The following is a 21,866-nucleotide window of genomic DNA, read 5'->3' on the forward strand; positions in this document are numbered from 1 at the left end:
ACACTAAGGAATTCAGTAAATTTTAACAAAAGGTATCAAAAAAGTGATGCATTGTATAAAAATACTTGAAAATGTGTGATAAAAAGCTTTTTCAAATAAAAGTCTGCCTTCATCATATAGTTAACTCTTGTCTGAACACCAGTGTGGCTTCACTGTGTCCCCTCGTTTACCCAACAGCTATAGCAAAAATATGGTAAAAGTATGGTTTGGTTTGACCTACACATGGCTAGACAAACAAACAGCACATCCATGTGTACTTGCTAAACATTTACATTCAAAACCACATGCATTAACATGGTATAGTCCTTCCTAACAGCTTCTACTTCCAGTTTGTCTCATTCGGTGGTCTTCAGGGGCCGGATTCAGTTAAATAAGTAAAGAAATTTCTTAAGATAAATTCCAAGCAGTTTGTAGGAATGTGCAATTCTAAGTGAAATTCTTGTAAAAAGTTTAAGTTCTCAAATATGTTCTTAAGAACATCTTTTATTTATTTTTTCTTAAAGGGGTCATATGATGCTATTTTAAAGATAATTATTTTGTGTATTTGGTGTAACAGAATATGTTGACATGCTTTAATGTACAAAAAACATTATTTTTCAAATACTGTACATTATTGTAGGTCCTCTATGCCCTGCCTCTCTCAAACGCTTCGTTTTCAACAAAGCCCCCTCCTTTGACAAGCACAGTCTGCTCTGATTGGCCAGCTGACCCAGTGCATTGTGATTGGCCGAACACCACAAGCACGCGTCGGAAATGTAACGCACCTTACCATAATCGTGAGCTTCAGCTTTCAAAGTAAATATCAAGACAGTTAAACACCTACTTCCGGAAGGCCAAATAAAGTGCTTTTGCTTTCACACTGAAACACAGTGTCTCCCTGACATGGCTGCATCAGCATTACTGCTATTCCTGAAACCACGCCTTCTTTCTTTGCGTGCACATTTGGGCGGCATTATGCTAATATTTCCACATAGTGACGTAGACATGTGGGGGTGTGTTAGAACGAGGCGAATGGTTCTTTGTGGAACCAAAACTGGTTCTTCTATGGCATCGCTTGAAGAACCTTTTGAAGCACCTTTATTTTTAAGAGTGTAGTGACGTAGACATGTGGGGGCGTGTTAGAATGAGCCGTTTTAGGTAGGCGTGGTTGACTCTTCTTTATGCACCAAGAGCTTGTAACACTTCAAAGAGAAAGGAAAACTTGAAATCGCATCATATGACCCCTTTAAGAAGGAGTCCTAAAAATCTCTTTATCTGACTGAATAAATGGCAGTTCTTGCTAAAGACTCATTGATAAACTCAAGAAAAAAAAAGGCTGGTTGTGATGAAAATAGTGTGCACGCTTATTATGATTATTACGGTACTCTACAGCAAAAGACAACCCTTGAACTGATTTTCATTGAGTTTATCAGTGAGTCTTTAGCAAGAAGCACTATTTATTCAGTCAGATAAAGAGATTCTTAAGAAGAACATTTTGAAAAATCTCTTTATCTGCAGGCATCAAAAAGACAACCCTTGAAGTGTTTTTCATTGACTTTATCAGTAGAGTCTTTAGCAAGAAGCACCATTTATTCAGTCAGATAAAGAGATTTTCAAGAGATTTTCTTTCTTCTTAAGAAAAAAAAGATGTTCTTAAGAACATATTTAAGAATATCTTCTTCTTTCCTTAAGAAGAAAATCTTCAAAATGTCTTTATCTGACTGAATAAATGGCACTTAAGGCTCATTGATTACCAATTAATTTTGAGTTCCTGCACAATATAATCTTGAACTAGTTTGGGCAAACCAAAGGCTTATCCTAGATAATGCACAAATATGCTTAAAAATGCCAGTGTTCACTCATAGATTCTACTGTCATACGTCAAACAACATCTGCACGGTGAGGACGCAATTTGCGTGTGAGCGCAGATGAAGAGGTCAAGTCCAATGATGCTGCACGACTGTCGAGACCTGCTGCAATCAGCATAAAAATAAAGCTTTGTTTTGATATCTATGATCTGACACACTCATGCAGGAACATGCATACATGTATGTATTGCAGTGTGGAATGCTCTTACTCTCAGAAACAGCGTGGTACAACTTTATCTTACAGCGTTTGCACATGCACAGTTATTGACCTAAGTATGTTTAATCATTAGTGGTAATTGCTAACGGTGTTTAGAGTTAGTGATTTGAACAAACCCCTAAAGCCCAAAGTGTGTAGTTTCCGAGTATACATACAGCTGAATGCATAGACTTTCAACATTTGATTGCGTGCATGAATACAGGTATCAAGGTGCTCATAATCGGGCTGCGAGCAACTATACTGATGCCAAAAATTGAATTACATCATGCATACTGTATCGATACGTTAGCATAAACATAAAACCTAGTATACTGAAAGTATACTGAAATAAACTTTAACCTAAGTTTCCTGAACAGGTGTGGAATACATTTTTGTTTTTTTATTTAAATAAGTTCACATTTTTCACAAAATGCAAAATACCATCCTAATACATTGACAAGATAGGTATTGCCTTGTTCATATTATTAATGTTAATAAGGACATCAATTATGACATGAATTATTCGGACATGTAATAATAATAAATAAGAATAAATAAAAATGAAAATAATTATCATGAAAAAAAAAGGTGAAAGCTGTGACAAAGGTACAATCTCTTTCATGATTCAATAAGCATTACCGTTATGCACTTATGGCACAGTTTTGTGTGGCTTAGTACCATAACCTTATGTAAGTTTTTGCTTCTTGTTACACTTTCAACTATGTACACAAGGTGTCACGGTATTCAGCTGGTGTGCCTTAGATGGTCACCAGTGGTCACTGTGTCTTTTGTTGAGCACATGGCTTATTGTGTGTTTGTTGGTACCATGTGCTCTGCTGTCTATTGTCTGTCCCTGCCCATCTTGTTACCTCATTATTGTTTCAGTTGCACCACCTGTGTCTCCCTCGTTACCCTCCTTGTTTGTCTCCCTATTTATTCTGCAGGTCTGCAGTCCTATGCTGGTGCATTGTTTATATGTCAGATGTCTTTGTGGTATGTGTTATTTACCCGTGTTGCTCATCCTGCCTTGCCTTGCTGTTTTCCCCCTCTGGGTAGTTTGTGTTTGCTTCTCTTTTTTTTTTTCATTTATAAAAGACCATTGTCCTGCAATTGAGTCCTCGCCTCATCCCTTCATCCAAACCATGACACAAGGAAGCTGAGGATGATGCAATAAACTCCTAAAGTATTTTAATTTTCATTGTAGGTATTTTAAGTTAATCTTTAATCTATTACTACTTTCATCCCTTTTCTTTTCTTTTCTGAACCCTCATTCTTTAATTGAATTTCCCACCACAACCTTTTGTAATTAAGTAAATTATTTCGTAAGTCCTATACAAGGTTTGGTCTTAGCGGGAGCATGTAATTTATCCATTTTTCTCATAACTTCACAAATTTCTCAGATAATAAGCAAAGGTTTATTGTTAGTCTCTCCATCACATAGATTTCATGTACTATTCCAATCTAGTCACTAATGTCTGGTATTTCAGGTTGTAACCATTTTCTGGCAATAGCTTTCTTACAGGCTATCAGCAGAATTCTCATCAAGTATTTGTCAGATTTGTTTTCCAATTTAGAATCTATAAGACCAAAGTATAGAGTTAAGATAGAAAATTGGATGGGGACCTGAAATATACGCACTAAACATTTATGAACATTTATTAAAATATCTTAATTTTAGGGCACTCCCAAAATACATGACTGTGGTGAGCTTCGTTTGAACCAAACAATCTCCAGCAATTTGCATTTTTGCTTAAGTATTGCTTCTGCGTGGGGGTGAAGAAAAATCTAGTTATATTTTTCCAACCAAATTCTCTCCAGATTGAGGAATATGTTGTCTTCCACTGTAATTTGAAAACATTTTTCCAATCTTCCTTTAAAATCTTGACATTTTCCCATTTACTTTTAATACATTGGGTATCCTCTACACTCTAAAAAAAAATGGTGCTATATAGCACTAAAAGCGGTTCTTTGGCTCGTAATCATAGGGGAACCACTTTTAGTGCTATTTAGCACCTATTTTTACAGGTGCTATATAGCACCTTTGTCAAACGGTGCTATGTAGAACCATAAGGTGCCATATAGCACTTTGTCGAATGGTGCTATGTAGAACCATAAGAGGTGCCATATAGCACTTTGTCGAATGGTGCTATGTAGAACCACAAGAGGTGCCATGTGATGGAAATATTTTATGTAATGGCCTCAGAAGGAGTCAAAAGGGTATGTTCAATATGGAATGTTCCGAAAGGTGCAGACTAAGGCCAAGTTCACGCTGTATGATTTTTCAAAGACATCGCATCACTGTTGGTTTCACACTGAACGACTATTGATCTGTCTGAAATCAGTGAAGTCTGATTTTATTGGGAATTTCCACGACAAATATCAACTTCGCATCGTTTTATGCCTTACTTGTAGGTACCTGTGAAAATCTTGACTATTTAACCAATTTACTCTTATGAGTCTCAAAATCCATCATATTTTCCTTATCTAAAAAGGTGCAGTATGCAGTAAGCCTTTGCTTAGTCCAAACCTTGAATCATGTGTGGGCCATCTCAATATCAGAGCTGTTTCTTTGAGATATTTTTTTTTTTAATTACTGTCTTGTCAAATCTTTAATATGTTAATTGTCCATGGGTTGAATTCTTCTTTATTGCTTTTAATCAAATGATCATCAGCCATTATGGCTTACATTGGTGGTCTATTAGGATTAGCATTTTCAATGTCCTTCCATCTGGCCTTAAAAATTTGGATTGCATAAACATATTAAATGAAATAATTAGGCTGCATGATAGTACTCTTTTAAGCATGGTAGAGTAAGACCACTTTTTTTTTTCCTTCTGTAATTTGGAGGAGGATGAAGAGGTGGTGAAGGGATGGTAACCTCTGAATGACGACGAGATCCCGGCAGTGAAGATGTAAACGGCTTGATGGCACACACCCAGAGATCACCAGTGCTGACAGCCCACGGTGGAATCGAGGGAGGGAGGAGCTAAGATGGTGTGGTGGTGGCTGACACTAACAGTATCTGGGGGACGACTGACAGACTGAACAGGTGGATCTGAAGGCGCAGACGGAGGACTGATGGAGCGGAGTGAAGTCGCAGGTACCAGAGACCTTGGCGAAGCCGCGGTGTTGAGCGTTCGAAGCGGAGCCAGAGTACCCGATGACTGAGGCAATGCCGGTGTGACTGAAGACTGAGGCATACCCGAAGGGAAGTAGGAACCTGCTTTAGCCGTAGGGCTGTAGGGTCGGACTGTAGCGAACGGCCCGTAAGTCCGAGGTGGAAGTAGAGTGACGACTGACCAAGGGGGAGCCGGTGGGACAAGGGAATCCGGTGGAGCTGCAAGGCTGAGGGTCTAGTGGAGACAAGGAGGAGGCGACCGGTCGACAAGCCGAGATGGAGTAGAGGCCGGAGGCGGAGCAGCAGGATCCTATCGCACTGGCGGTTGCATAATCTGCAGCTCAACATCACAGCAGGACAACCCCGAGACGGCGCAGGGCTGTAAACATCCAGCAGCGGTGGGGCTAGAGGACTAACTGAGGTCTGTGGTAACACAAAACTAGACAAGATCACTGTGAGAATGACACAGCCCTTGCAGGTCGAAGAAATGATTGAATCACAGTCTATATAGTCCTTAATGTGGTCTTTAAGCAGCACCAATTCAGAACAAACCGATAAATCACAATCCAAACGGTTCTTTCTGCTGTCTAGAAACCGCGATGATGATTCAGGTACTGGATGGGATAGGATGGGAGTTAGTACCTCCACACTGAAGTCTATCATCAGCCAGTCCTCTGTCTCCATTCCCTCAGCCGCTGGTGTTGCGGGCTCACACCCCTGGTCAGACTCACTCTGGTATTCCTCTTCTGGGGCAAAGGGAAGCTCTGTCCTCTCTTGCTCGGGCTCTGGCTCACTTGTGGAGGTAGATTTTCCCTCAACATCTGCTGGGGGCTCACACGATTTCTCCACGATCAATGGTACAGGCTCCGGGTCTGGCTGTTCACTGGATCGGGGAGCGACACTCTCTAGAAACCTAATGACAGCCTGTGGTGTCGGGGAGGTAAATGGACTGGTGATAATTCACCCCGATCCAGAATAGAAACTTCAGGGTCTCGTCGTCATTGGGGCAGGAGACGGCAAGACAGCAAAACTCCTCCATGAAAAAAAAAAAGTTGTGGCTCTTCTGAGCCACAGCAGCAAATCACACTGCATAATTAATTTGAGGTCCTGACAGCAGAGTGTGTAGACAGGCAGGAAACAGGCAGATGACGTTCAAACGAGTTATTTAATAATAATCCACAAGACAATCCAAACAAAGGGCAGAGTAACTCACCTAAACACAAACATGGCCGAACAATGAGTGCAGGAGAAGGTACAACTTAAATAGTGACTACAAACAAGGTATCTAATCAAACACAGCTGAACAGAACAAACTCATAATGGCGGTGACCATGGAAACTAAAGAGTGGTGGGAAATACAAACTAAGGCCCTGTCCACACGAACACAGTTATTTTTAAAACCGCAGCTTTTTCTACGCGGTTTGGCCGTTCGTCCACACGCAAACACAGCACCAGGGGCCTGATGTATACATTTTGCGTACGCACAAAATGGGCATGGAAATGTGCGTACGCAATTTTCCACGCACATATCGGGATTTATAAAAAATAAACTAGGCGTGAATATGTGCGCACCGTACTGACACTCTAGACCATGCGTACGCACTCTTTTACTGGAGGGAGCGAAATAAGTAAGCAAACAGAATGATTTTAAAGTCTGTTTTACATTTGACATACACGTTTATATTAAATATGACACTCTGAATAATGAAGTTAAGCACTGAAATTTCATGAAATGATTATCCAGAAATTACAACATTTTTATATGAATTTAAACAGAAATATTTGCAGTGGATGTGCTGCTTTCGAACAATTTTCCTGTGGTATGCGATTTAATGTTTTAATCACAGCGAGGATTGCTTGGCGCATGACAATTCCGCTTTAAATTGTGTTCTAAACAGCAAAACTCATGTTCTGAAAAAATACTTTTGCGCGAATAATAATGATCATTTTTGTGAACTTGACTTTGTTTGATGGCTTTGGAACATAGACGGTAACAACAGACATAAGTATGCGCTCGTTGATCAAACAGTCCATTGGTCTGACAGTAGAACCTCTGTTCACAGGTGTCGCACACAGACAGTAGCCTAATGATAACCCCTTTCGTGCTCTTCCCAATATTGTGACAAACACCATATTTAAAAGAGAATTTGAAGGAAACCGTAAGATCTGGTTGAATACCACTGGATAGCTGGACAATCAGGGCACACCACGATGAACTTTGTAAGAATCGACGCATTTCAACATTCTCAACATAGAGGAGAAACAATAATGTACAGTATGTGGAAAATGTGTTTTTTGAACTTTAAACCGTATAAACACATTGCATTAAACCAACTACGCAACATAATGTTCTTTTTAGCAACATCATATGACCCCTTTAAAAACGGAAGAAGGAAAAACTCAGTTTATAAAAATACCCGTGTACGTGTGGACATGGCCTTAGGAACACAAGTGACTAAAGAACACAAATTAAAAGTCTGTGATGACATAAAAACTGAACATATTTGTGACAAATGTCTCCATCAGAACTTCTAAAGTTTCATTTGGTTGTCCTAGATGAACTAATACATAATTTGCAAATAGTGATAATTTCTGTTTTTCTCCAATCTATTCCCTTAATTTCAACATTTTGTCTTATACAGTGGGTATAGAAAAGAATGACCCCCTTTAAAATAATCACATTTTGTTGCTTTGCAGCCTGAAATGAAGACGGATGCAGTTTTCGTTTTATCCAGCTGTATTTACTCAGTGCAACTTATAACATCCAAGTGAAAGATATAACACCAAAAAACAAACAAAAACAACAACAAAAAAAAACAATCACTGAATTGGAAAAAGGATCGCCCCCTCCTAAAAATGACTTGAAATCACCTTCTCAATGGCACACAAAGCCATTTGACTTTCAACTGTTCCTTAAAGACACAGGGTTAATGAGCAGAATATGAGAACACTTAAAATGACAATGATGTTACACACTCCGGGATAAAGTTGTGGACAGGCACAAGTCAGGAGATGGATACGAAACAAATTTCAAAGGCATTATTAGTGCCTAGAAGCACAGTGAAGTCTATTATTCACACATCATAACTGCTGAAATATTTGCAGGCCAGACGGACAGCTCTCCACCATCAAACTTCGCTTCTCTTCATCTTGTATGATTAATAAATGTTATGCCATTCTCGAAAAGAACTAATGTAATGTGTTTTTTTTTTTACAGTTGGATTTCAAAAAGCTTTGAAGTTAGGACACCAGTCAGGTTATCCTACAGTTAAGACTGTTTTTAGGAATTTTTGGCGAGTTAGGATGCTTACTACCGTTTTCTTATCTGTAGTTAAGATAAGATAATGCACTTAGGAAATGTTGTTCTGTAATAGCTTTTGTCCTAAATGAGGTCCTAACTGAAATTACCATGGTTACCAAACAGATAAGATGGGATTCATTCCTTAATATGCCCAGATGTGCAAAGTTGGTAGAGACATATCCAAACAGACTAAATTGTTTTATTAAAAAAATTTGGGAGGAGCACGTTCAGATAGTTAACCTAATTAACACGAGAGGAGCACTTTCAGTAATCAACTTAATTAACAAGGTATATACAGGTATATACACAGCAGACTAACCTGCTTTCTTGGAGGTTAAACTGTTTCTTGACAGTTTTCTAGCACCCCATCTCCTCACTTCTAACTATTCCTATCTCAGCCGGGGGGTATTCTGGGTTCGGGCCAAATTCCAAGCTCGGAGCCCTCCCCTCGGACAGCACGCCAAATACACATACATTTTACTCTATTTATTATATGTAAGAATGAACTTGTGAAAGGCTGTAATTAAAGCAAAAGGTGAATCAACATAATACTGATACAAGGGGCTGACCCTTTTTCAAACTCAGTGATTTTGTTTTTTTATTTATTTATTTTTTTCTGACATGTTGGTATTATATATTTCACTTGGATGTTATAGGTTGCACTGAGTAAATACAGCTGGATAAAACAAAAAACATGTGATTATTTTAAAGGGGGTGATCATTTTCTATACCCACTGTATATTGGCTTAAAGGCTCTAAAATAGAGCAAAGTGGGGAACAAGGACAACCCTGACGACAAGATCTTTCTAACATGAATGACTGTGAAAGATTTCTAGGCCTAGGAACACTGATTCTATCTTATGCTTTTATAATATATAAAGAATAAAGTATATTTAAATATATAAAATATAATTTATTCATATATTCAGAACTCTCTTTTCAGGTGTTCTGGATCCAGACTGAAGCTTGTGTAAATCCTAGCTACCACGGGATGTCAATTACAATAGTCAATAGGGCATTACAAAAGTCGAGTCTAGAGGTCATGAATGCATGAACTAGCTTTTCTGTATCAGAAACAGGTAACATGTTTAGTAGCTTGGCAATGTTTCTAAAATGGAAGAATGCTGTTTTTGTAACATGGGAAATATGATTTTCAAAAGACAAGTTGCTATCTAATATATATAACACCCAGATTTTTGACTGTAGAGGAATTAACAGTACATCCGTCTAGTTGCAAATTGTAATCCAAGAGATTCTGTGTACTGTTTTTTGGTTCAATAAGTAGTATCTCTGTCTTATCCGAATTTAATAGGAGAAAATTATTGGTCATCCAATCTTTTACATTTTTAACACACTCTGTTAGTTCTTCCATTTTAGAAACATTGCCAAGCTACTAAACATGTTACCTGTTTCTGATACAGAAAAGCTAGTTCATGCATTCATGACCTCTAGACTCGACTTTTGTAATGCCCTATTGACTATTGTAATTGACATCCCGTGGTAGCTAGGATTTACACAAGCTTCAGTCTGGATCCAGAACACCTGAAAAGAGAGTTCTGAATATATGAATAAATTATATTTTATATATTTAAATATACTTTATTCTTTATATATTATAAAAGCATAAGATAGAATCAGTGTTCCTAGGCCTAGAAATCTTTCACAGTCATTCATGTTAGAAAGATCTTGTCGTCAGGGTTGTCCTTGTTCCCCACTTTGCTCTATTTTAGAGCCTTTAAGCCAATATACAGTGGGTATAGAAAATGATCACCCCCTTTAAAATAATCACATGTTTTTTGTTTTATCCAGCTGTATTTACTCAGTGCAACTTATAACATCCAAGTGAAAGATATAACACCAAAAAACAAACAAAAACAACAACAAAAAAAAACAATCACTGAATTGGAAAAAGGATCGCCCCCTCCTAAAAATGACTTGAAATCACCTTCTCAATGGCACACAAAGCCATTTGACTTTCAACTGTTCCTTAAAGACACAGGGTTAATGAGCAGAATATGAGAACACTTAAAATGACAATGATGTTACACACTCCGGGATAAAGTTGTGGACAGGCACAAGTCAGGAGATGGATACGAAACAAATTTCAAAGGCATTATTAGTGCCTAGAAGCACAGTGAAGTCTATTATTCACACATCATAACTGCTGAAATATTTGCAGGCCAGACGGACAGCTCTCCACCATCAAACTTCGCTTCTCTTCATCTTGTATGATTAATAAATGTTATGCCATTCTCGAAAAGAACTAATGTAATGTGTTTTTTTTTTTACAGTTGGATTTCAAAAAGCTTTGAAGTTAGGACACCAGTCAGGTTATCCTACAGTTAAGACTGTTTTTAGGAATTTTTGGCGAGTTAGGATGCTTACTACCGTTTTCTTATCTGTAGTTAAGATAAGATAATGCACTTAGGAAATGTTGTTCTGTAATAGCTTTTGTCCTAAATGAGGTCCTAACTGAAATTACCATGGTTACCAAACAGATAAGATGGGATTCATTCCTTAATATGCCCAGATGTGCAAAGTTGGTAGAGACATATCCAAACAGACTAAATTGTTTTATTAAAAAAATTTGGGAGGAGCACGTTCAGATAGTTAACCTAATTAACACGAGAGGAGCACTTTCAGTAATCAACTTAATTAACAAGGTATATACAGGTATATACACAGCAGACTAACCTGCTTTCTTGGAGGTTAAACTGTTTCTTGACAGTTTTCTAGCACCCCATCTCCTCACTTCTAACTATTCCTATCTCAGCCGGGGGGTATTCTGGGTTCGGGCCAAATTCCAAGCTCGGAGCCCTCCCCTCGGACAGCACGCCAAATACACATACATTTTACTCTATTTATTATATGTAAGAATGAACTTGTGAAAGGCTGTAATTAAAGCAAAAGGTGAATCAACATAATACTGATACAAGGGGCTGACCCTTTTTCAAACTCAGTGATTTTGTTTTTTTATTTATTTATTTTTTTCTGACATGTTGGTATTATATATTTCACTTGGATGTTATAGGTTGCACTGAGTAAATACAGCTGGATAAAACAAAAAACATGTGATTATTTTAAAGGGGGTGATCATTTTCTATACCCACTGTATATTGGCTTAAAGGCTCTAAAATAGAGCAAAGTGGGGAACAAGGACAACCCTGACGACAAGATCTTTCTAACATGAATGACTGTGAAAGATTTCTAGGCCTAGGAACACTGATTCTATCTTATGCTTTTATAATATATAAAGAATAAAGTATATTTAAATATATAAAATATAATTTATTCATATATTCAGAACTCTCTTTTCAGGTGTTCTGGATCCAGACTGAAGCTTGTGTAAATCCTAGCTACCACGGGATGTCAATTACAATAGTCAATAGGGCATTACAAAAGTCGAGTCTAGAGGTCATGAATGCATGAACTAGCTTTTCTGTATCAGAAACAGGTAACATGTTTAGTAGCTTGGCAATGTTTCTAAAATGGAAGAATGCTGTTTTTGTAACATATGATATTCAAAAAACAAGTTGCTGTATAATATAACACCCAGATTTTTGACCGTAGAGGAAGTAACAGTACATTATAAAATACAAATATAATAAATGTAAATCAATAAAATATAAAGGATTGTGAATAGAGTAAAAATATATGGTAATATATATATATATATATATATATATACACACACACACTGCTCCAGGTGTGTGTTCACGGTGTGTGTGTGTTCACTGCTGTGTGTGTCAATAGTATGGAAATAAAAAAAAAGTCTCTCTCTAACACTCTGAAGAAGAATTAAGCTATTTTAATGATCCGTTTTGAACATTTTAGGTACATATGTGGGTGAAAGATATTAAATCAGGCTTGATTTTTAATACCTGACAAAAGCTAGTCATATATGTGCTGGGAAAAAAAAAAACAAAAAAACATAACATGGTGTCAGAAGAGCAACGCAATAGAAGAAACGAAAAGCTGAAAAGATGTCACTACTGCAACCACCATCGGCTTTCTCTCTTCAGCTTGCCAGAGAATTGGAAGGTATGGCTTCAGAAATTCAAATTGGACCCCTCATTGCTAGTGGCGTGGCAGAGAAATCAGAAACAGCACAGTGTGCTGCCTTTCTTCATATTGTGGGTGAAGAAGCCATTAAAGTACACAACACATTCCAGGGATAGAATCGTATACGGGATAAAAGATGACAATGTTCGTGCAAGACTGTTGCGTGAGGCAGACCACACGTTGGAAAAAGATATAGACATCTACAGGGCCAATGAGATATTGTCAAATCAGATGAAAATGCTAGTTGAAGTAGACGTGAAAAAGATAAGCAGTGTCAAAAACACAAAGAAAAGAATAGGCTGCAAAAAAATGGGCCTGTATGTATAAAGCTGCTCAGAGTAAAATTTTAGTCTTAAGTGTCAAAATTTTAAGAATTACGTAATTTTACTCTTATTCCTAGACTTAAGAATAAATGTGATTCATAAAGGTTCCTAAGTAAGACTAGGTCTCAGCTCCTAAATTATTTAAGAGAGCTGGAGAGGTCTCCTAACCCAGTTAGGAGTAATAAGATGGCAGCAAAGAGGAGACGACAAACACTTTCCAGCGAACATATATTGGACTTATATGATAATATGGAGTTGATAAAACGATACAAACTTAATTGTAAAGATCAAAAAGTTTTAGTTTTTTTTGTAACTGATAAAGTAAAAAATGTCAATGCTCTAACAGCAGAAATGAAATTTGTGCTCTGCATTTAACCCATCCAAGTGAACACAGACACAGTAGTGAACACACACACACACACACCATGAACACACACCCAGAGCAGTGGGCAGCCATATTGCTGCGGGACCCGGGGAGCAGTTGGGGGTTCGGTGCCTTGCTCAAGGGTCTCACCTCAGTCGTGGTATTGAGAGTGGAAGAGGGTGCTTCTAGCTGCAGAAATGAAAGTAGTAATAAAATTGTTTTGGCTGGAAAATTGTAAAAATGCAGCAATGCACCGGAGATGAGGGTCTTAAATATTGGTACTAACCCCACCAAACATAGTGGCCAAAAGTGATGTGTGGAGTTTTTTTTTTTTTTATGACCCCACATTTTACTTAAACCATCAAAATATGAGGAAAAAGCACTGACCAGTGTTGCCAACTGCTTTCAATTGAAAGTAGCTAAAACAGTGGCTAGATTACGTCATAATGGCGAGTTCACTGATCTTTATAAATATAAATATAGTTCAGTGGGAAAGTTGGAATCTAGATAAGGTTTGTCCAAGAAATTTATTTTGTTGCTAGGCTTTTGAAAAAATCTCAAAAGGGGCGAGGAAGTAAAGGACAACATCACTAAATTGGCAACACTGGAAATTGACTACAACATAATCAGTTATTAATATTTTGTTGGTCCTCTCTTGTTTTTGCATGTGTTCATAATTTTTTTGCATGACAGCATGGTCAAAAATTATGACCGCATTGGCATGTTGGCATGTTTCATTGCATTATTATCACAAATAAAACAACTGATTCTAAGCAACTGCAATATGCTTACAAAATCTTTTTTTTTGTTTTAATTAAGGGTGAAGATGTCATCAACAGGCCGGCATCAGTTTTGGCCACTACTATATGTCAGTTCTTTGACTTTCCAACTGACCATCAAGCCATGCTGCAAAAACAAGCCACTTTCATGAGGATTGTGAGCTTTCCTGGAGTTGTTGGAGCCATTGATGGAACTCATGTTCACATCAGTGCTCCAACTGTAAACGAGGAGACATACCAATAGAAAACTATTTCAAAGCATCAGTAACAATTTGTGATAATTTTGCACAATGCAAAGCATTTTTTAAATAAATTTAAATATTACAATATTTCAGTGTCTTAATTAAATTATTTTATTGTATTTACATTAAATGATTAGTGTTGTGCTGCTGTGACTTCACATGAGCAGGCTCACTATTGGCTGATTCAGAGGTCAAGGTCGGCCATTTTGTGTTGACATCATTGTAGTCCTTAGTTCACAACACTTAAGTGTCACCTCAGTCAACACTTAAGAATCAGTTTTAGACTTTACTAAAAGTTGCTTCTTTATAAAAGTCTCCTACTCTTAGAAAAGTCCTACTTTTTTTTTTACACTTAAGTCAAAGCTTAAGACTATTCTTAAGAGCATTTCTGAGAAGTTTTATGCATACGGCCCCAGAACTATATTCTTTGGTTTTTCTCATTGTGATGGATGATTAAGGGAATTTGGCCTTTTAATAGATAGCATCGCTAGCTAGCTAACGTTAGCCTAAACAGTTACGTTTGTGTTTAGTTGTCAGCATTTAAATGTACAATTAAGTGTCTAGGTACTCTCCTATGATTTCCAGGTGTTAAAGTTAGTTATTTAAGACACTTTAAAGGTATAATATAAATAAAAATGATTACAACAGATGTGAAGGGGAGAGGAGAATTTATACATGCTTCAGGTTTTTCGATGAAAACACTTCTGCAAAGGATACACCTGTGTATCCTCACTCATAGCTCCTCTGGAAGCCTCCTCACTCCTCGATCCTCGCCTCCTCGCAGTGCAATTAGAGGATTGAGATGTCCTACAAGATGGCTGAGCTCGATCAGTTTCCGGGTCATAGGTTGGAGGACGGAGGAGAGAGGAAACGAGGAGGGATATTGAGAAGCACCCCTAGTAACATTGCTGGGTTCAGTCCCGGAAGGCGCCCTGTGTGAACAAAAGCCAGAACCAATGCCGTAATGGATGTGTCGTAGTGATGACGTAGTTATCGTGCGACTCTTTGAGCGGGTGTTTGCAATAATATAACCCTGCAGTGCCGGAGGGGCTAGTCGGTGTTTTAAATGCAGAGTGTTTGTGTAAAAAAAAAAAAATAAATAAATAAAACAAACAGAAATGTGCGCAAACTTGACTGAAGCAGAGACCGGAGCTCCTCAGTATTCGCGCTGAAGCTGAGATCATTCGGCAGCTCAGTGGAATGGTACGTGATGCGGTTGTGTATGAGCAAATTAAAACCAAAATGCAACAGCGTGGTTTCTCGAGAGAAAAATCACAGGTAATAAGTAAGCACAAGTTTTCGACTCGTACATTACACGTCACATCCTGATGTCACGTGTCATTATGAGACCTTTACGGGTTGTGTGTGAACGCACGCACAGATTCCGGGAATTCACTGGCAGTATGAATGAACCAAAATCCAACAATCCGGGAACAATTCCCGGGACACATTACCTGTGTATTTTCCGGAATCTCTGTGTGAAAGGGGCTGTATGTGAGGGTCTCAAGAGTCTCTACTACCAAATGACACTTCACTGGAAGTTTAGGAGCTGGCTTATCTTTATGTGGAAGTTCTAAATAAGGCTCCGTGCATATGGTCAGTTTAAACCCTGTCTGGAAAACCGCTCCTATAGGCGCACACATACCCAGATAGCACACGTAGGCCTACATCTGATGTTTATCAGATGTTTGTACACAGCAGATGATTTCCAGATGAAGTGATCTTTAACAGGCATCTTGCAGGAAAACATGAAGACACATCATATCCCTTTAGCAGGGACAGAGGTGGAAAGTACCTAATTACAAATACTTTCGTTACAGTACTTGAGTACATTTTTACATTTTTTCTACATTCTTGAGTATAAATAAAATTGTGGTACTTTTACTTTTACTTGAGTAGAATAAAACTAAAGTATTAAACTTCTCTACATTTATTTTTCACCAAAAGTACAAAGTACAAAAAAAAAAAAAAATGGACAAAGAAGGCGCCGATGGAGAAACAGAGCGAGCCGGCGTTTGACCAGTAGCCCCTCACTGCAGAACACAAGATCCAGGGGGCGAGGTTGGATCCACATCTAGGGGGTGGAGATTGGTAGGGTTAGGTATATGTAAGATGGGAGGAGTTGGATCTGGATCCAGCCACGCCCCCTGGATCTTGTGTTCTGCAGTGAGGACCAACTCCGTTTGACGGGCACTTTTCAAACTTCTGGGGTGGAGCCCTGCATTTCAGGCAGTAACAGAGTGGTCTGACTTGGGTAAAAAAAACAATCAAAACTTCCAGTTCAGCTGCGGGGGCGGGCAGTTCAAACCGCACTTTGCTTTGACTGTCATTCACTGGCGTTGTCGTTTTAAATCAGCATCATTTGCGTTTCAGTATTTTAGTGAATGTGAGCTATGCTCTGATTTTAAATCGTAATTTTGTCAGCTCCTGAAATGGGTCATACCGTCGACATTACCAGAGCACACAGCAGTATAAGTAAATAGAAACTCGGTTGATAGAAGGACGCAGTTATTGCATGGGTGGAGCAAGAACAATATAAGTGTCTAAAATACATGCACACAGTTCAGTTGAATGGTAAAAATCGCCCTCTTTAACAGTGCAGTTAAACTAAATGTACGAAGCTAAAATAACCTCAACATTAACAACAACAGTGAAATAAGACAGCATGCTTTTTCACGTGCATCTGACTGATAGATTAACCATGACTTATCTGTCAATCAGATGCATTTAAAATCACTTTCTGTGCGCGTGCTTTGGATGTGTGAGCACATGGGCGAAGAAACAATATAGCATGACCGGTCGATTTATTCATATCCGAAACGAGACGATGTGAACATTACGCAGGGCCTTTATGGCACCCTAAGCATAATTTTATTTGGGGGCCTCTCGGTGCCGCCAATACGACTGATTATTGTCAATGCTTGATTATTCGCACACTATAAATCTAACACACCAATTATAATTTTTATGTGTTGTAGCTGTTTTGCTTACATCATACCAATGTTTTTACCCTTCTATGATTTTTAATTGTAACAGTAGCAAACCCACAAGAGTGGTCAGGTGTTAAGATGAAAATGACATGAAATTACCAAAGTGTTCTTTAGCCTGTTGATTTTCATCCATAGTATTCAGCTAACAAGGAAAGATTTTGCAAAAAGGGTTAGAATAAATGTGAATGATATCTAAGATTTTTATTATTAACCGTGCTTATTATTAACACCGTGACCGTGTTAACTTGTGACCTGTGTTTACCTATTATGAAAATGAACCATAGTAGAAAGCTGACTATATTTGATGGTTTATGATATTAAAGTACATTTCATAGACTCTCAGACAATGTAAATTTGGTAAATTTGTGGCTGCTATAGTTTAATTACAAACGTTATCGTTAAACTATTTACTTTAGTAAAAACATGGTACATTTTCTTCAGAAACTATAGCTGATGTCTCATTTGATGAATGCAGTAACGTTATTTCCACGTTGTTTTGCCGTTTTTTCTCACCTTTTGCAACATCATATTGTCAAATCAAACCACTGTAAACTGTCCAAATCTATAATGGCAATATCAGTTATTGATTCTTGTGAGTCTTGTGACCAAATTTCGTGATTTTCTTTCTTTCTTTTTTTCATAATGTTAATATGCCGCTATATCTGAGTGCTGTTTTCATTGAATTAATTTGAAAATAGCTCTTTTCAATACAGGCTACTCAATCTCTCGAGTGAGTTAAATTGCTCATCATTCAAAGTGATTTTGTGCCCTCACAAGACTTTGAAAATGGCCAACCCGATCTCATGAAAGTATGTATCAATAGCACAATTTTCTCTTTATATTTGGTGCCAAATAGAAGCAGAAAATCGTGCTATTGATACACATTTCCATGAGACCTGGCACATGAGTCGCATTAACTTTTGACACTTTATTATCTTTTTTTAAGCATCAAAAATCTAAAGGAGATGATGTGCTTGAAGAGTATGAAGCCACCAATACATTGTCAAGTGGGATGAGAAGAGCTTAACGTTAATGTTAACATTGTTAGGACTCATAAAAGACATGAGCCACAATTGCATATTTTAAGATTATTGTTGGTCATACTTCATTTTTTTAGTCCAACCTCAACACAGAGAGATTAGTATGCACCTGGAATTGTGACTTTGTTTCTGTCATTAAAATACTCATTTTCCAGTAAAACTGACTTTCTTTTTACAAATACATATATATATATATACATTTACAATGAATTTTCCTTAAAGGGATAGTTCACCTAAAAATGACAGGACTCCAAAAATTGACAAAGATCTGTTCCATTTCAACGATTCAGATTACTTACTGTCTGTTCATTATTACTCTAAATTCCCAGAAATCAGCAAACTGTTCAAAAACCCATTAAAGAAAGCTCAGAGAGGCAAAAGTGACCCTTACATTGCTTTATTGGAATACTGAAACATATACCATTGGAGGGTACTCATCGGTACAGTTACTAATGGGACGTCGGTTGACATGATACCTACCGCAGTCACCTTATTGTCACCCGAAAACAACAGTTCCAAGACAGCCTGAAACAAAGACAGGGCAAGCAAAAGGCTTACTTTGACAGACAAACAAGGCTGCTTCCAGATGTTGAGAAAGTGTGAGAGTGCAATGAGGAGATGGCTGGCAAACTGCAGTAATCATCAAAAAGCATGAACAACCAGGACTCTTTATCGTACAAACTCCAGATGGAAAAACTTAAAGGAGGAACAGAAAACATCTCAAGATTGGAGAGAAAAGTTTCACAACAGCAACAGACAACACAGTCAATGACACTAATAGTGTGATGGACTCACAATCATTGACACTAAATCATCTGCAATGGACAAAGACACACAAAACACTGAATTAGTCACATGGATACATTACCAGGTCAGGTAGACAAGCAAATGAACAGTGGTTGACACTACAAATCTGTACTAACCTGAGTTTTGTTTTTGTTTTGAATCATCTGTGCAAGCAAAACAAAAGGTTCTGTTTAGTTCATATAATTGTTTAAAAATGTTGTGTCATAGAGAGTTTATTATATATATATATATTAAAATTTAAAGTCTGATCCTTTTAGCAATATACTGTAAAGAAGTATCTCACTTGAATATGTCAGCTTATACTTGTTAAATTTCACCCTCTGGTGGTTATGAACTAGACTGCATGATTAAGCGATCTGTAAAGACTGATTAAAAAAAAATAGCACAGTATCTACATATTTTGCACAAGATATCTTGGCCAGGAATTAAGAATTTGTTGCTAATTTGTGGCCACATTCAGGGCCGCTGTTGGCCAAATGAGTGCCCTAAGCAGAATTGTATTGTTGTGCCCCCTCCCCCAAATATTATGGAAGTAAAAAAAAAAAAAAAAATGTGGCAAAAAAATACAAACTAAAATTACACATATTAAATACAACATTTTAAAAGATTAAATACTATCAAAATTAACAATAATAAATTAAATCAAAAATCAAAAACTGCTTCATCATCGCATTAAATGAAGCAGGAGGTATTAGTCACTGAAGAATTACTGAGTGCACTTCTAAATAAACAATTAGTTAACAACCCATAAGTAAATTAAGCGCAGTCAGTGTAATAAAACATAGTTTCAAAAAAAAAAAAAAAACAGTTACCTCCTATGATTTTATTAATATAGTTGTCTGATTGATTTTATAGTCTCAAGCATTCAGAAATCACACAAAAGAAAATTAAGTAGTTTTACTGCGAAAAAAACATGTTACTTTTTGTGGTTGTGATGTCCATATGTTTTTGTTGAAGAAATTATAGAGGCTGTAGAAATTCTATCGCAAAAAGGTTGCCAAAATTAAAGGGGTCATATGGTGCGATTTCAATTTTTCCTTTCTCTTTGGAGTGTTATAAGGGGCATATCATATCCGTCACACACTTGAGGTATTCGGCCAATCACAACGCACTGGATAGCTGGCCAATCAGAGCACACCTCGCTTTTCAGACCGATGAGCTTTGTAAAAATCAACGCGTTTCAGAAAAGCGGGGCATAGAGGAGAAACAATAATGTACAGTTTGTGGAAAATAATGTGTTTTTTGAACCTTAAACCGCATAAACACATTTCATTACATCAAATACACAAAATAATGTTCTTTTTTAGCAACATCATATGACCCCTTTAAAGATTAAGTGGATATTGAATTAAATGTTTGGTCAATATTAAACAAGGATTTGATAGTCCTGTAAGTGTAACAGCAGCAATTACCAGGCCTTTGGCACCCTTTGCAGGCATCTGTAAATTGTTTATTTATTTTGTACTACATTATGTAGCCTATTTTAACAGTGTTGTTCAATGAAACCATATGATTATTATTAATTAACCAATCATTATTGCCTCATTGTTTTTTATATAATGCATTTTAAGTCATTTTAAAGGCTGTTGTTCGCTCAGGTCTGTCTTAAAAAAATCTGATTACTTCTTTGTTAATTATTATTTGAAGTAACAAATCCCATGGTTAATTTGTGGTTACCATGGCTACAAGAACCATGATTTTTTTTTTCGTAGTAAAACCACGGTTAATATTCGTAAGGGAACATGGAAACTCAGAGAGAATATTAAGGCAGATGCGTTGGTGGTGGTGAAATTATTACCGACGTTAAAACACGTTATTAACGTCAACAGACAAAAAAGTTTCACAGGGTTATGAATATGAACGTACATGAAAATTATTTTTTTATTATTAATAATACATTTATTATTTTTCTTTTCTCGACTGCTGATGTTTTTTTTATTTGTTGTTGTTGTTTTTCTCCGGGCATAGTTGTCCATCATTTATGATCATTTTAAGTTTAAAAATGCTAAATCGCATGCTTAAATTACGCCACCAAACGCTTTTTGTGACTGCGTTGTGTGTGTGTGTGTGTGTGTGTGTGTGTGTTGTTTCATACATTGTTTTTTCGTTGTAGCTATTTTTGTTTGTTTACAGTGTTAACTTCTTTTCATTTAGTTGAAACACTTACCTGCAGAGCTAATTAAGCGTTGGCATCGACTAATTTCATTTCCTTATTGGGATTGCTGCTGCGACAAAAAAAGAATAGAAAATCCAGATTTTGTTTTCGAAGTTCTTTCTAGTAGTGCCAACGGTGCAATATCCAACCGATTACAAACGCAAGATCGGCTGACCCGACTTTAAAATCCAGCAGATGGCGCTGTTGTGCAGCTAATCGTGTTTTGATCTTCATCTCTACCGTTAGGAAGAACGTCATAATAAACGAACATGTCTGAACGAATGTAAGTTCACAAAAGTAGTTTATTTACACTCCAAAATCCACTATTAATTGAAAATTAAATTGATATCGCTGTTTCCCCACATGCCATTGCCAATTTAGTCATTGTGATAAAACAGGCTATTTCATGTAGGCTAAACAATAAATAACTCTCTTTAAAACACAAATAGTTGTTAATATTTATTTTGTAGTAGGCCTATAATGCTAAATGTAACTCGTGAACAGTCAGATATGGTAACGTTCTGTCATTGTTTTCGCAGCGACAGCTGTTAGTGTATTTATATATTAACGCACTTCTTCCTGTTCTTCACTGTGTGCGTAAAAACGCGCAATAATGCGCTGATGGCAGCCTGGCCACGCCTG

The 21,866-nt window shown here is 37.3% G+C and overlaps 1 protein-coding gene across 2 annotated transcripts; it reads right to left on the reverse strand.

The window, feature by feature from the left end:
* Positions 1-4,661: 4,661 nt before the first annotated feature.
* LOC107655349 (uncharacterized) lies at positions 4,662-6,386 on the reverse strand. 2 transcript variants are annotated; one of them, XM_016442804.1, is made up of 2 exons: positions 6,375-6,386; positions 4,662-6,194 (listed from the first exon to the last, which is right to left on the reverse strand). In XM_016442804.1, exon 2 carries the CDS (start codon positions 5,843-5,845, stop codon positions 5,030-5,032), a length of 816 nt encoding a protein of 271 aa, XP_016298290.1. In that variant the 5' UTR covers positions 5,846-6,194; positions 6,375-6,386; the 3' UTR covers positions 4,662-5,029. The 2 variants fall into 2 exon arrangements, with proteins under 2 accessions (XP_016298290.1, XP_016298291.1); XM_016442805.1 differs by having other exon boundaries at positions 4,662-6,268.
* Between the last annotated feature and the right edge of the window lie 15,480 nt (positions 6,387-21,866).

The sequence above is a fragment of the Sinocyclocheilus anshuiensis genome, unplaced genomic scaffold, assembly GCF_001515605.1.
Source record: "Sinocyclocheilus anshuiensis isolate Anshui unplaced genomic scaffold, SAMN03320099.WGS_v1.1 scaffold880, whole genome shotgun sequence".
NCBI classification, from domain to species: domain Eukaryota; kingdom Metazoa; phylum Chordata; class Actinopteri; order Cypriniformes; family Cyprinidae; genus Sinocyclocheilus; species Sinocyclocheilus anshuiensis.